General features: G+C 41.1%; 1 protein-coding gene across 1 annotated transcript; it reads left to right on the forward strand.

Annotated features, from left to right (window-relative positions):
- The first annotated feature begins 2,542 nt into the window (after window positions 1–2,542).
- LOC113707134 (uncharacterized) lies at window positions 2,543–6,708 on the forward strand. Its single transcript, XM_027229296.1, has 5 exons — window positions 2,543–2,609; window positions 3,454–3,600; window positions 4,609–4,859; window positions 4,945–5,811; window positions 6,640–6,708. Exons 1-5 carry the CDS (start codon window positions 2,543–2,545, stop codon window positions 6,706–6,708), a joined length of 1,401 nt encoding a protein of 466 aa, XP_027085097.1.
- The last annotated feature ends 9,889 nt before the right edge of the window (window positions 6,709–16,597 follow it).

Here is a 16,597-nt window from a genome sequence, read left to right on the forward strand (position 1 = left end):
GACATTCTTGCAACTTAAACAAGTCCTGTTTCTAGAAGTTGGAATACTGCTTCCATCATAATACATAGAATCCTTTTAAAAACAGATGAAATACTATAGTAGCTAATTAATAGAATACTATAGAGAATCAAATTAAATCATTTAGTCAGTGAAACTTCTATCAATCGGAGGCTCTAGTCTGCTACTGTCTTACCTATATAGAAATTTATCATCAGCACGCAAAAGACAAGGAACACGAGCAGGTACAGTTGTGAGTCGATGTAGTTGTGTCCGATGATTGTAATTCTTATAATATTTAGTATGCAATTACTAAAGTATTGTACATCTTATAACATTAATTTAGTATATACAAGTAGTAGCAAATGAAATATGCAAAACTCAATTGTACAACGAAACATATAAGAGATACAATATTTGTATACAACCACTCCCGCCTCTATTCCAATGAACAGGGGTTACATTATCTTTTTTGGGTATTATCAGTAGATACACCTAATGAAACTCTATTGTAAACTCGACGAGCTGTTGAATTTTATATATTAAATTCGAACTCGTGAACCAGTTTGAACTGTTCAAACGCGAGTTTAAACTTAAATTTTAACAAATCTAAACTTGTAAGTTGAATTTAAATTTTGACCGAGTAAACTTGTAAGCTATTTGATTAAATTCGATTCATTTGCACCCTTAAGATAGTAGATTGTATATGTATTAGATGGTAGGTTTTTTATGAGGGGTCTCTACAAGATTCAGAAATCTAAAATTCTTTTTACTACAATATTAGATTTATTTTAATTCAGTAATTCTTATCGCTTCTCCTTATCCCTTCCCATTTTTTAATTTACGTGACTCACAAACCCACAAAATAAAAAAAAAATCAAAATTTAACTAATGGATAATAACCACCCTTACAAAATCACATTTGCAAAACCCAAATTTACCACTAACACGTACCACACAACTAATTTGTTGATTGGTGAAGAGGTCATGATCATTTGTTCCCAGGGATGAGTTAAAAATGGGGAAGCCTTCTTACGGCTTTTTCTGTCAATCATCGTCCTTGACCGCTATGGCTCGAGAAGGTTTTGATTTTAATGCCTGCATATATGATGGTGAGTAAATTTAACAGGATTTTTTTGTTAGGTAATTAACAGGGACATTTTTTTTTTCTTCCAACAAACGGTATCATGTTATAGATATTAACACTTGACCATACAAGGATTAGTTACAAAAAGGGGATACTAAAGGTAATTAACAGGGACATGATTCATCATTTTTATGTATTTTCCCTCGATGGTTCTTGCTTGCATGGATGGGACTGGGATATCAGCTGAGATAGAATGATTGTTTATGCAACGCACTCTCCGGCGTATGGTTGTGAAATAAAATGTTCTCAAGTATCCCCTATAGGAACGTGTGACAAAGTCAATATGAGCCTTCTCAATTTCATATAATTTAAACCATTGCTTGCACTTCAAAATTACTTTGATGTCTCAATTGCTAGTTAATTTTACTTACATTATTAGGGTAAATATTTATAATTTTACTTACGTTATTAGTGTAAATATTTATAATTCTCTTTTATACATGTGATGTGTAACTTTATTCCTGTACAGTATCAGTGTAATAAAAATTAATTCGTACAGTTAATCATTCAGTGTCATAGAGTACAGAACTCCGTCTAAGGCGTCAACTCCTTGTGCAGATTGGGTGTGAATATTTAAAACGTTGAAAGATAGCTTAAATTTCCCAAGTGTTTGAAGTTAGATCGGCACTCCCAAAAATTTTTGACTTCAAAAAGTCGCATTTCTGGTGAAGACTTCGGCGGTATTACTGAGTGATGCTGCCATCCGTATATAAGCACACAATGGGAGAGGAATTAAGGCCCAAACTTATTATGCATTGACTCTAGACAGCTTTTATTCAGGGAAGAAGAACAAGGGATGGGGAGGAAAGCAGCTTTAGCTATGGCGTTCAATTTGCTGTGAATTGTCATTATTTTCTATTTATTTGAGATTTCAACCGCTCGAAAATGGTTGTCAAAACCGCCCGGCGAGTGAGTAAATTTCTTCTTCTTTTTTTTTTTTTTTTTTTTGCCTTTCTTTTGAATCTCCGATGACTTCCTTTTCTTTTGATCAGAAATGAAAAGATTAAAAAAAAGTGAACTATAGGAAAAATTGCCAATTTAGTCCCTAAATATTTTTACTAACACCAATTTGGTCCCCTAAAGTTTTATTATATGCAATTAGTTCTCAAAGTAAAATATATATGCCAATTAAGGACTTGTGTCGCGGCGCCGCTCCAAACTTGTCTTTTATTCGAATAGACGGTAGTCCATTCAAGGGCTTTTTGGGCAGTTCATGCCAAGATCATTTTAATGCTGGATAGAAAATAAAAATGCGTCCAACATATGCCAAAATTAGGAAAGCTTATGAGAGAGTGTGTGCGAAACTGATTTAGGGCCTTTTGCTGCCGTCTGAAATCTACATCAGTGCACACAAATCAGATGATGGAAAACGATTTCAATAAAATCAAATCGCTAAGGATGGAACAATTGGGTGAGCAAAAGAGTGCTGGAGGTAAAACCAGTGAAATGGTAGCCGGAAAGTTTGGTAAGTACATTTACTTATAGTTTTACTTGAAGTGAATTGTTGTGATGATTTGGTTACATAATCTGTTGATTCTTTACTTATTGTGAATCAATTTTTTATTTTATGCATTATGTCCATTTCATGGGAAGTGAAGACCAGGAATTTGGATGGCTGAATATGGGGTATGATATGGGATTGATGTTGCTTTTTTCGATTTTTCTTTAGCTCATGTGGTCCCTTTGTTGGCAAAATTGCATAATATTGTAGCTTTCATGGTACTGGAATGTTGCTTTTTTCGATTTTTCTTTAGCTCATATTGTTGCTTTCATGGTATTGGAAATAAGGACAGAATAAAGGTTAAGCACGTGAAAAATAATTAATAAAAATATTTTTGTCTTTTTGTGCAAAAAAAAATAGAAACAGGACATAGATTGGATTATTTTACGCTGAAAATATTTCATGGTGGGATATATTTTGGACCACCAGAAGAAAAGTATGTCAGTGGTAGTATGAAATCTTTTGAGGGTGTCCTTACAAATGGAGTGAGTTTGAACAGTCTCTCTGCATTATGTACTTTGCTTGGATATGAAGGTAATGTAAAATTGTATTATAGAATTCTAGGTAGAGAGAATGAATTTAAACTTTGCAAAAACAGATAGTGAAGATGATGTTGCAGATATGGCTATCATAGGAAGCCAAATTGGTGATGTTGAACTATATTTGATATAAGAATTTCATATTAGATTGTTGAAAAGTAAATTAGGCAGGTGTAATGTTGGTGCGGCCGAGTCTAGTGTGTCAAAAGAAGATTGTTGTTATATTGACGTAACCTTCGATGACTGCACTACCTTTGAAAATACTACAGTGCCAGTTGAAGTTATTGAGCAAGAAGATGACTGCACGGTTGATGATGATGCAGAATTAGAGTCTACTGATGCTGAAAGTTTTCATGATAGTGATTATAACTTTAGCAAAGACGAAGATGATGTGATTTTCCAGAAAACTATTGCTAGTACTGAAAAAAAAAGTAAAAATTGATCAGAAAATAGGAGAAACACTTGCTGGTGGAGAGACTCAAGGTAATAAAAATAATGCCATAAAATCAAGTGATGATGCAATAGAAAAAACAGCAGCATACAAACAAGAAAGTAGCAAAAATGGGTTGATCAAAAAATAGGAGAAACACTTGCTGATAAAGAGACTCAAGATAATAAAATTAATGCCACAAAACCAACTGTTGATGCAATAGAAAAAACAGCAGCATGCAAACAAGAAAGTAGGAAAAATGGGGCTAACGATGACTTGAATCTATATTATGGAGATCCCATTCTAGTGCATGAAGAATCAGCCCCAATCGATACTCAGGATCTAAATAGCTACTGTGAGTCCTCAGATGAGGACAATTTAAGGATGGGAAAGCCAAAATATATCAGGTTTAGGCCTAAAATTGACATGACAGAACCAAAATTTTATATTGGCTTGTTATTCGATGATAAACAAATTTTCAAGAGAGCCGTTGATTATTATGGTGTGAAATGGGGAAAAGTATTTTAATGGAAAAAGAATGATATTAGAAGAATGAGGGCTAATTGCAAGGCTGCAAATTGCAACTGGTTCATTCATGCTTCTAAAGAGGCTGATAGTAATACATTTGTCATACGAACCATGGGACCACCTTGTCATTATGGTTCGATATTTTATCACAAACAGGCCAATTCAGGTTTCTTAAGTAGACATTACACAAAATTTCTTAGACTGAACAAGAAGGTGACAGTTGCACAGCTCATGGCAAAAGTTCACCTTGAACTCAATGTCAACATCACTAAGCACCGGGTAATCAAGACTTTCATGAAGGCCAAGTTGTTGATTCATGGTAGTTATAAAAACCAATACAGAAAGCTATGAGACTATTGTGAAGAACTGCTGACATGTAATCCCGGGACAGCAGTGCATATGGAGACCATACTTGACGAAAGTAGTGGTAAGGATAGATTTTTAAGATTGTATATATACTTTGAAGCATTGAAAAGAGGGTTCAAAACTGGTTGTAGACATTTGATTAGGGTGGATGGTTGTCACTTAAGGGGTCCACACCCTGAAATATTGTTAACAATAGTTCGTATTGATGCAAATGACTGCATCTATCCTGTTGCTTATGCCATGGTGGAGATCGAAAATAAAAATTCTTGGAAGTGGTTCATAGAATTTTTGAAGTATGATTTGTCAATTTATGAACAGAAGAGCTGGACCATCATTAGTGATAGGCAAAAGGTAACATTTTGCTGCTTATGCTTGCTGTTTTTTTTTTTTTCCTATTTCAATGAATCGACTTTTGCTTATTGGTCTACACTTGCAGGGTTTAGAATCTGCTATTGAAGAAGTGATTCCAGGAGTAGAGCATAGACATTGTGTACGGCACTTACACAACAACATAAAAAGGTTACACCCTGGACAATCTCTTAAAAATAGATTTTGGGCGTGTGCACGATCATCCTATATGAGGAGATTTGAACATGAAATGAAAATTTTAAAAAAGTATGATGGCAATGCTCACAGGTGGCTGCTAGACAACATTAATCTAGCACATTGGTCAAGATCACACTTTAGAAAAGCAGCAAAGTGTGATATTCTATTGAATAACTTGTGTGAGAGTTTCAACTTAGTCATTGTAGACGCTAGAGAAAAACCAATTCTTGGTATGCTTGAAAACATTAGAGTTTATCTCATGGAGAGATTAAGGACAAAAAGAGAATGGATGAAGAAACGGACTAATGATATTTGCCCAAAAATTCAGAACAAGTTGGAAAAGGCAAAAACTAAGTGTGCTGCCAATATTGCTCGACAATCAGATGACAAAAGATTTGAAGTCCAACACATCTATTGGGGAACCTATGTGGTAGACCTAGATAAGTGTACGTGTACTTGTAGAAAGTGGGAGCCCACAGGCTTGCCTTATTGTCATACTATTGCATGCATTTCACTCGCCGGTGGCAAACCAGAGAACTATGTGCACAAGTGTTATTCAAGGGGGGCGTACTTGGCTACATATGAACCTGCTATTGCTCCAATAAGTGGTCCAAATGCATGGAAAGCCTCGACCAAGAAACCTGTACTGCCACCTAAGAAAATGAGACTTCCTGGAAGGCCTAAGAAAGCAAGGAGGAGGGAATCGGATGAACCTCAAAAAGGCAGTAATGGAGTTACAAAGTTGTCAAGAGCAGGAGTATGTCCACTGAGTTGCTCAAACTGCCATGAAAAAGGACACACTAAAAGAAAATGTCCCCGACTTATACCACCGGAGCAGTTAACTGCACATGGTAGCAGTAGGGGGCCATCTTTCAATAGTAACAAGTGCAGAAATTGTCAAGAATTGGATCACAATAAAAGAACTTGCCCAAAAATCCACAACAGCGAGCAAAGTTGTGCAAATGAGATGAATACTTCAACAGCTAGTTTGTTATTCCTACTAAACACCTACACTATTTTGAGTAATATTAAGTCTATTTGCTAATGTTTTCTCTAAACAGAAGGGTTATGTCCTAATGTGTCTAATGCACAGCCAGCTATTAAAAAACAACGAGAAGCTCATCAACATCATGCTTAGGAAGGCTATACTATTGAAAAACAAGCTGTTGGAGGTGCAGGACATAGTTGCTCCATACACAAATGACAACATGCATGTTAATTGTATCTCTATAGCCACTGATTATTATTATTTTCCCTTGTAACTTCATGTGCACGAACTGAAGTTCTACAATCGGGTGAAACAATAGAGTTTACATCTTCGGCTCCCAGTCAAGTTCCTGAACAAAAGACAAAGATTATAAAATGCAGATTTTGTCGAACTCCAGGACATAACACGAAAACATGTCCCACATATCAAGCACAATCTTGAAGAATACAGAAGTCATCTATAGATGCTTATGGCCCATATGTTGACTTAGTTGGGAAAAACGCAGGATAAAGTAAAGGGTTAGTTTATGAGATGAAAAACAGTTTCTACTTTGCATACTTTCTTTATGACAGTACTTATACTTGCATGTTTATGCAGGCACACAGGCTCATAGATGATCCAGATGAGAAGAATGAACCCAGAACTGAAGACCATCTAGCTGGTTAATGTCAAGTAGCTGCAGTAGGTCACATCCAAAGTTGATCAACATATTAGTTGGAGAATATAAGGACCAAAGGTAGTTTTTTGAGTCTACTTATGTATTTTGGCTGACAATATTAGTCTGAACATTTTTTGTGAGCCTACTTATGGAACATGTATCCTAGTTCCTAGTTAAATCATATTAGTTAGAACATTTTAGTTTACTGGAATTGTGCTGTTATTTTGGTACCTAACGATCATGTCCAATTGATATAAACATATCCCTTTTTTGTTAATAGTTGGAATGATACTTATTGGCAAGTTCAGAAATTTTTTAGTGCTCAGGTTGTTATCTAAAAAAACCTTAATGTACTATGTATTTGGTTGCTAGTTAGGATTCTTAAAATGAAAACAAAACTCTGCAGAATTTTATTTTGGTGAGTATGACATACTTGATATCTAGTTGCGGTTATAGTTGGTTATTTTGCTGTTGTGTCGCTACAGAGTTTGGTTTCAAGGTTGGGATTGTTCAAATTCAAAGCAAAACTCTTCTGAAATTAAACATGAGAAATAAGTACCTAACCATGTTTGAATAGTCATACATAACACAATAGCTTTCTAAACTAGGTTCAACATCCAGCACTATCTGAGCTACTGCAACATTTTGAGTCCTTGTTCTACATGCCTCTTTTTGGCATTATCACTCAACACTATTACTAATAAAATGCAGCAGCCAAACACAACCAACAGTAATAGTTTCATCCTTTCTTTCAAATTTTTTATTTCTTTCTTCATTTCCATGTTCTCCCCTCAACTTTTCTTAGTTCTCGTAGCAATTTCACCATCACATTCTTGGTGTACTATGGCATAGGAGGATCGTGCCATAAAAAGAAATTGCAAGCATGGTGCATTTGCAAATTATCATATATTCTCTGATTAGTAATAAAAAAAACAATTAGCCTAAAAAAAAAGAATGAACCCAAATAAATCCCATTCCAGTTGGTCATATACACCGTAATTTCTGCATCCGTAAAACCTTCTTGATGGATTTGTTGTAGTCCATGAACTAACTATTTTGCATACTTCTTGACAATGGCACTCCACATAGGCATCTTCATTGTAGTTTTCAACATTTTGACGGCTGAATCTTCCAAGAGTTGAAGTGTGATATGTCTTGTTCCTTGGATCTCCATTGGTGGCTGAACTGGACGACACCTCATCTATATTTCTCCTTCTATTTTGCATTCGAAAAGAGGAATTTGAAGACATTTTAGAATGAGATCTGCTCAAGACCCTAATTTGGCTAAATTGGACCACATCTCTTCTCGATCTGGGTTTTCATTTGTTATTTTTAATTTTTGATCTTGGCATGAACTACCCAAAAAGCCCCTGAATGGACCGTCGTCTATTGGAATAATAGACAAGTTTGGAGCGACACCGCGATACAGATCCGTTATTGGCGTATATATTTTACTTTGAGGACTAATTGCATATAAAAAAACTTTAAAGGACCAAATTGGCGTTAGTAAAAATGTTTAGGAACCAAATTAGCAATTTTCCCTGAACTTTATAACTTGTATTTTCAGTTATGACTATGAAGCAAAGTTTAAGAATGAATTTGAAATCCTTTTTTTTTTAAGCCCAAAAAAAACAAAGAATCTTCATTGACGAAAACAGATAGTAGTTTGTAGAAATCGGACAAGAATCTTTCTAAGAACCACAAAAAGAATCCACCACCATCTAACTACTCAGTGGTCACTACTCATTAAAATTACAAATTCAAATATCTAAAAACTATTAAATTACTGATACCGTATTATGCTTTTTTTTTTATGAAGAGTTCTTTATTATTGTTTTTCATCTTCTTGTTTTCATTTTTCAAACTACAGAGTACCAATAGGCGGCTCCCCTGAAGGCCTCATCGTTAGGTCCAAATGCTATTTTTGAATTCCGAATTTTTTATGAAGGCAAATCGTTAGGTCCAAACGATCGCCGAAAGGAGAAAGTAGAACAATTAGAATGGGCTACGTCATAGCAAGTTAGGATTGCGAAATAATTTTTTTTTTTTTTTTTTTTTGTAATCTGAAGAGGTGACTTTAAGAGGAGCAGTCATCCCGGGCTGCGATCGACAAGGCGGGAAGCTCGGCAGTAGAAGCCTTTCGTTCCTCTGAGGGTTTCACTTACGATCTCGGTCAACTCACCTTGCCCAGTTACATGTTCGGCTACACCACAGCTATCAAAGAGGTCACTCCCTTCCTCACTGTGGAACAAGTGGACTTGTTCAAGGATAAGGCAAGTTACAACGAGGACACCCAAGAGCTTTGCGATCGCATAGCCAAAGGGATCCAAGCTGGAAAGGACTTGGCCGAGGTGCGGGAAGAGTTCAACCGCGAGATGGTAGAATTCGATCCCGGACGCAACGGCGGCGAAGAACGGGGCAGCCGGGAATACTATGGGCCAGGGATCTACTGAGGCGGAAGACCTTTAGCAGGGCTCTAAACCTCGGCCTTTTGTACTTGCAACTCTTGTACCGCTCTTAATATTAATATGAATTTCCATTTTCTATTGCTTCCACCTTCTAGTATTTTGCTTCTTTATTCGTTTACCACTTGTTTGTCCTTCTAATTTCTTTAACAACATCATGTGATAGCACCAAGAAAATAATTAAGTACGCCAAATAGGCGTGAGTAACCTCGAATAAGATGTAAGTATCATGGAAAGTATAATTGGGCATGCCAGGTCCTAGGTACTAGGGCACCACTTCGGTAGGCCAATTTACAATATCCATTTTGATTAATTTCGACCACACGGTACGGCCCCTCCTAGTTCGGAGATAGCTTTCCCGGGGCTCAACTCGGCTAACCGAGTTCTTTCGAAGAACGAGATCCCCCGGGCTGAACCGAAGATTTTTCACGCGAGAATTATAATAGCTAATTAGGATATTCTTGTATAGGGCCATCCAGGCTGCCGCAGCATCTCTCTTTTTCTCAGAGAGGTCGAGGTCAGTCCTTCGTTTTTCTTCATTAGCCTCGGCAGCGAAGGCCGTTATTCGAGGGCTCGAGGTAAGGAATTCAGTTGGGACCACTGCTTCAAACCCATAGGTTAATGAGAACGAGGTCTCCTGAGTGGCCGTCCTAGGTGTGGTCTGATAAGACCAGAGCACACTAGAGAGCTCGTCTAGCCAGGAGATTCCGAGCTGGTCTAACCTCGTCTTGAGGCCATGTAAAAGTGTTCAGTTGAAGTTCTCGGCTTGTCTGTTGGCTTGAGGGTGTCCAACTGAAATGAAATGTTGCTTAATTCCAAGTTTCTCGCACCACGCCTTGAGGGGATTGTCTGTAAATTATTTCCCATTATCAGAGATGACGATCTAAAATAACCCGAAGCGATAGACTATGTGTTTTCAGAAGAACTTCTGAATAGCTTGGCCTGTGATACTTCTTAAAATTTCGGCCTCAACCCACATCGTAAAATAGTTCACTACCATTACGATATAAGCGTAGTCACCTATGGCCTTCGGGAAGGGTCCAATGATATCTGTCCCCCACTGTTCGAAAGGCCATGACGACGTGATAGGGACCATAAAGTTGATTGGCTGATGATGTTCGAACGCGTGGTGCTAACATGAGGGGCAACTCAAGACCAATGCCTGGGCATCTTATCGAATGGTTGGCCAAAAATAGCCAAGTAATAAGGCCTTCTTGACCAACATTCGCTGGCCGACATGAGCCCTGCACAGTCCTTCATGGATCTCCCGGAGGATGTTTTCACCCTCCTCAACTGTGATACATCGAAGCCACTGGTCGAGGTAAGAACATTTGTACAGGTTGCCACCTCGAAGTACGTATCTAGCCGTTTTGCGCTAAATTTTCTTCGCCTCAGCCTTGTCATCTGGCAGAATTTCTCATTCCAAAAAGCTGATAAAGGGATTCATCCAGGTATTTGCTGAGGTCCCTGGGTAGACCTTGTCCTCGAGGTACCCCGGTTCAGAAAGAACCTCTACATGGACAGTCTTATTGAGAGTGAAAAATGTGATGGAGGCAAGTTTTGATAAGGCATTAGCCCGCATATTCTTTGACCGAGGTATCCTTTAAATGTCAAACGATTTGAAATAGGCTACCAATTATTGAACTTTAGAGAGATATCGCTGCATATTTTCCTCTCTAGCGTCGTACTCTCCCAGTACCTAACACACCACGAGTTGGGAGTCACTGTAAACTGAGATCTGGCTGGCACCAAGTTTTCAAGCCAACTGTCATCCCACAAATAGCGCTTCATACTCAGATTCATTGTTTGATGCGGCAAAATCAAACCAAATGTGTAGGAGCACGTCTCTCTGTGAGAGTTTTCGAGAAGCAAGTCGGTTCCACTACCATCACTAGTGGAGGATCCATCCATATATAAGGTCCACCTTTGGGGTTCAGCTTCAGTCAAAATGGTGTCTTGGCTCACAAGGAAAGTGAGCTCGGTCAAGAAGTCTGCCAACACCCGGGCCTTGATAGCAGTTCGGGGCTCACAGGTTATGTCGTACTCCTCTAGATCAATAGTCCACTTGGTGAGCCGTTCGGATGCCTCGGGGCGTGACAGAATTTGTCTAACCGGTTAATCAGTCCGCAGACTTACATGGTGAGCTAGGAAGTAGGGCTTTAATCTACAGGCCGTGTGGACTAACTCCAGCACGAGTTTTTCTGCTCGGATGTACCAGGTCTTCGGGCCTCGGAGAACCCGATTGACGTAATAAATGAGTTCCTGAATCCCATCGTTCCGAATTAAAACGGCGCTGACAACCTCATCCACGGCCACAAGGTAAATGTATAAGGTCTCCTCAGGACGAGATGACGTAAGCGTGGGAAGGTGGTGAAGATATTTTTTTAGCTCTTCGAAGGCCTGCTGGCATTCCACAGTCCAGGTGAACTTGTCAGCTTTCTTGAGTACCTTGAAAAAAGGCAATGCCTTAGCTACGGACTGCGATAGGAACCGGTTCAAGGCAGCCAAGTGTCCGGTCAAACTTTGCACTTCGCGAGGTGTCCGGGGTGAAGACATTTCTTGAATGGCCTTCATCTTGTCAGGGTTCGCCTCTATCTCCCGCTGAGACACTAGATACCCCAAGAATTTACCCGAGATCACACCGAATACGCACTTCTCGGGATTCAACATCATCCTAATGCTTCGGAGGACCCCGAGGACCTCCTTCACGTCGGACAGGAAGGCCGAGGTCTCCTTGCTCTTGAGGAGGACGTCGTCGATGTACGCCTCGACATTTCGATCTATCTGAGTTTTGAAGACACGGTTGATAAGCCGTTGATAGGTGGCCCCAGCGTTCTTCAACCCGAAGGGCATAGTCGTGTAACAGTAGACCCCCTGATCTGTGAAGAAGGTTATTTTTTCTTGGTCTTCCTCACTCATGCCTATTTGATGATAGCCTTTGAAGGCGTTCAAGAAGCAGAGAGCTTTGTATCCCATCATTGAGTCAACCAGTGTGTCGATCCTTTGCAACGGGTAACAATCTTTTGGGCAAGCTTTATTCAGATCGGTGAAATCCACACACATTCTCTATTCATCGGTATCTTTTTTGACCATTACCGGATTGAACAGTCAAGTGGGGTATTGGACTTCCTTGACCATCCGTGCTGGCATGAGCTTGCCCACTTCTTCCGTTACAGCTTTGCTGCATTCCGAGTCGAAGTGTCTCATCTTCTATCTTACTGGCCGGGCTCTGGGGTCAATGTTCAGCTCATGCAGCATGAGTTGGGGAGGAACCCCGACCACTTGCTCGGCGATCTATGCAAAGACGTCTTGGTACTCCCTAAGAAGTTCGATCAACCCCCCTTTAACTGATTCGGGCAAGTTTGTGCCGATGCGAACGGTTTGATCAGGTTAGGTAAGAGTTAATATAACATCTTTGACCTCGTCTCCGGTCTCCAGCCTTTGAGGCTTCACGGATTGATGAGAATCAATGCAGTCTATTGACAGAATGCTAGATCTCCTGCCCTCGGTCCGCGGCTCGGATGTCGATGAGGACGCAGCCTGCAAAGTGGCGAGGTAGCATTCTCGCGCCGCACAAATATCGCTGCTCATCTCAGCGATTCTCGCGGGGATCGAAAACTTGAAACTTAAGTGGTACATTGAGTACATAACTCTCAAAGCGTTTAAGGTGGATCGGCCCATCAGCAGGTTATAGAGGGAATCGGCACTGACCACCACGAATTAACCGGGATGGTTCGGCATCGAGGTTGATGGCCAACGGTCACCGTTAACGTGATCATCCTTTCGGTGTGGACAACGTGTCCCCCAAAGTCTACAAGAGGGGTGCTGACAAGGCTGAACTGCTCTCTTGTCAGTTTCAGATTTTCGAACGTCCAATAGTGCATGACGTCTACTGAGCTTCCTGGATTAACGTACACTTTCTTGTCGATGTAGTTATTAGTGAGTACCTCGATCACCAAGGTCTCATGGTTGCTGGATGCGGCCGGGACGAGATCACTAGGGCCGTACGTGATCACCTCAAACAGACGAGAATTCAACTCGGCCTGGTCTATATTAGCTTGTCGGTAGGTCCTCTTCCGAGAGTTTTGGCTGTCACCTGCTGTTGGACCACCAGCTATGGTGTTGATGACCCCAACGATGTTGAGCCCATATCCTGAACCTTGTCCAGTGGGGCCATAATCGGACCCGTGACCAGGGAACCCATCTCGGGGGGTCTCCTGGCATCCCTAGGGTCCCCCGAGGGTCGACAGCTGCTCCTTCCACCTCGCCCTTCATCCCGGTATTGATCATCGCGATTTTCATGACGGGAGTCATTCCGATTATAACTTCCGTCTTGTCGGACGAACTGTTTGAGGTAGCTCTATTTAATGAGACGCTCTATCTCCTTTTTGATGTCATTGCAGTCCTCTATCTCATGCCCGACATCTTGGTGGTATAGGCAGTACAGGTTAAGATTTTTTCTCTCCTTTTTTCCATTCATCTTTGGAGGGGCTCGTCCAAGTCCACTGTGATCCATCACCGACAACACACGGGATTGGCTGGTGTTCAAGAGTGTCAACTCGGCTTTCGATACCGGCTGCTTCCCCTTGACAATTCTGTCAAAGACACTCTGACCACTTTGATCCATCACCGACAACACACGGGATCGGCTGATGTTCAAGGGGATCAACTCGGCTTCCGATATCGATTGCTTTCCCTTGACAATTCTGTCAAAAATGCTCCGACGGTCACGGCCAGAGCTCTTGAAACCACTGCTATTTTCGGCCTCACTTCGACCTGGTTCCCTCCGCCGGGCTTCAGTTCTTGGCCGGACTGCTTGGGTCTCTCTTTTCATACGATTAATGTTTTTGACCTATTAGTAAAGGCAACTATTGTCACCTGCTCGTTGGGGTCGGGTATCTGCACGTTCTCATCCTGAAATCTCTGCACATAAGACCTAAGTGACTCGCCCGGGTTCTACTGTATATTCAACAGATACGCCGAGGTCTTGATCGTAGGTCTGAAAGATACAAAGCGATGGAGAAATTTTTCCACCAGTTCCCCCAAGGTGGATATACTCTTAGGCTCTAGGCTCCAAAACCATCTTCGAGCTGTCCCTTGCAAAAACACTCGGCCATCAAAAGATGCTATCATAGGAAGTTTGAAATTCGAAAGAAATCTCTCCTCGTTGATCTCGTCTGTGAAGGACGGAGCTCTCATATAATCCACTCCAGACCTCCCTAGGAACCGAGGCTCTTCGTCAGCTCGCATTCCTAGTAAATCCCGCGAGAAGACCTTAGATAAGGACGCAATTTTAGAAGTAACCTTAAACATGGCTCCCTCCGAGGTGCTCCTAGCCAAATATCTTCCATCAGATTTTTCATCAGATAGATGTTCGGGAGACTCATCTGATTTCCTTTTAGAGGACTCAGCTTTTTGTTTGTCTTACCTCTTGAAGTACCTGCCTAATTCCTTGAAAACATTTGGATTTTCTGCCACAAACTCCGCCATCTTAGCCATGGCTTCTTCGTCTGCTAGCTGTCTCTCTGGAGACCCCTGTCCCTCGACCATGTCCTCTTCCTGGGCCGCAACATTCGACTGAGCCCCAATGGTGAAAGGCTTCCTGCTCCAAAAACGCATGGGTTTCATTCTGAGATGTCTTCGTTCCTGCAGATAGCGCCAATTGAAGAGATGACTTCAAGAGGAGCAATCATCCCAGGCTGCGATCGACAAGGTGGGAAGCTCGGCAGTAGAAGCCTTTCGTTCCTCCAAGATTTTCACTTACGACCTCGATCAACTCACCCTGCCCAATTGCATGTTTGGCTACACCACAACTATCAAAAAGGTCACTCCCTTCCTCACTGCGAAACAAGTGGACTTATTCAAGGATAAGGCAAGTTACAACGAGGACGCCCAAGAGCTTTGCGATCGCATGGCCGAAGGGATCTAAGTTGGAAAGGACCCGGCCGAGGTGCAGGAAGAGTTCAACCCCGAGATGGCACAATTCGAGCCCGGACCCGAGGGCGGCGAAGAAGACGGTGGGATGGGTCAGGGATCTGCTGAGGCAGGAGACCCTTAGCAGGGCTCTAAACTCGGCCTTTTGTACTTGCAACTGTTGTACCGCTCTTAATATTAATATGAATTCTCATTTTCTATTGTTTCCACCTTCTAGTATTTTGCTTCTTTATTCGTTTACCACTTGTTTAAATTCCTCAGGCACCTCTTGCCCAAGTTCCTCAGGAGCAAGGCCCTTCGGGATCCCAACAAATTGTGCGCAAGACAAGCTACAAAAAACGTGTATCATCAATATTGAGCAGCAAAGGGAAAAGCAAGAGACAAGCTGAAACGCAGGAGGAGGCCAGGCTGTAGTAGCTGAGGGATTAGGATATGGTGTATTTTGGGCAGGAGGTGCCTGAGGAACGTGTCTTCTAGGTTCTGTTAACTCTTTGACAATGATTACGAGCAGACGAAATCCAAATATAAGCAATGAAGTAAAGACACTACTTCCAAAGTAGTCACCAGCCTAATGACAGGTGAGGTCCAATAAAACCTCATGAAGGTGGTACAAAGTGCTAGGGTTTGATAGGAGTCTTGCTAGGCATATAGATGAAATTGAAAAAATAGCTACAGTGCCTATAGTCCATGGATCAACAAATAGCAGACTTTGAATTTTCTGCCTACCTTCAAAGTGGAGGTCAAACATCTTATTAAAATCATGCATGAGGAGAGTGATTGTGTGTGGAGTAGGAAGATTAATAGTCAGAAAAGCTCTTGTACCCACGCGGGTAGACATATAAAAAGCTATGGTAGAGAGCGAGAAGCTCAAAATTCTCACCAAGATTTTTGCAAAGGCATTCTCTGGTCCTCTCTGGAATCTATTAAGCCAGTGGGCTGTGAAGAACAGAACGGGAAAAAGAGCGGAGATACATGCAGTGACAACCATTGTAATACCAGTCACCATGTTGCGGTGAAGGTACCGGTAAAAAGTTAGTGGGGTAAACTTTGGTGTTATGGCTTGATGGACGTGATTTTGAAAGCCAACGACGAGGAGCGAATGGTAAGTTATTTGGGATGGGAGGCACAAAAGTTTGGACGAATCTGCTCCTTGTGAGAAGAAAGAAACCCAGAAAAGTAAGAAACATACCGATGACCATGTAAAAACGCCTCTGCTTGGGTTCAATCTGATATCGTTCTTGTTGTTGTGGGAGTTGTTGATATTGTTGTTCTTCATTAGACCCTCGAGATTGATGTGTTGGGTCCATCATGCAGAGATTTGGTGATGAAGTTAGAAGGAATGAAATGGGTGATGAAGGTTAAGGAGGGTCATTTCGGCCCGTCATAAGTACGCGCACCTCGATTCGCCACTGTTGAAAACCGCCGAAGGGACCGATTCCCCGACATGTTAGACCCTGGATGAACTCACCTCGGCATGATCTCCACCAAAGGCTGTGGT

The sequence above is a fragment of the Coffea arabica genome, chromosome 8c, assembly GCF_036785885.1.
Source record: "Coffea arabica cultivar ET-39 chromosome 8c, Coffea Arabica ET-39 HiFi, whole genome shotgun sequence".
NCBI lineage: Eukaryota > Viridiplantae > Streptophyta > Magnoliopsida > Gentianales > Rubiaceae > Coffea > Coffea arabica.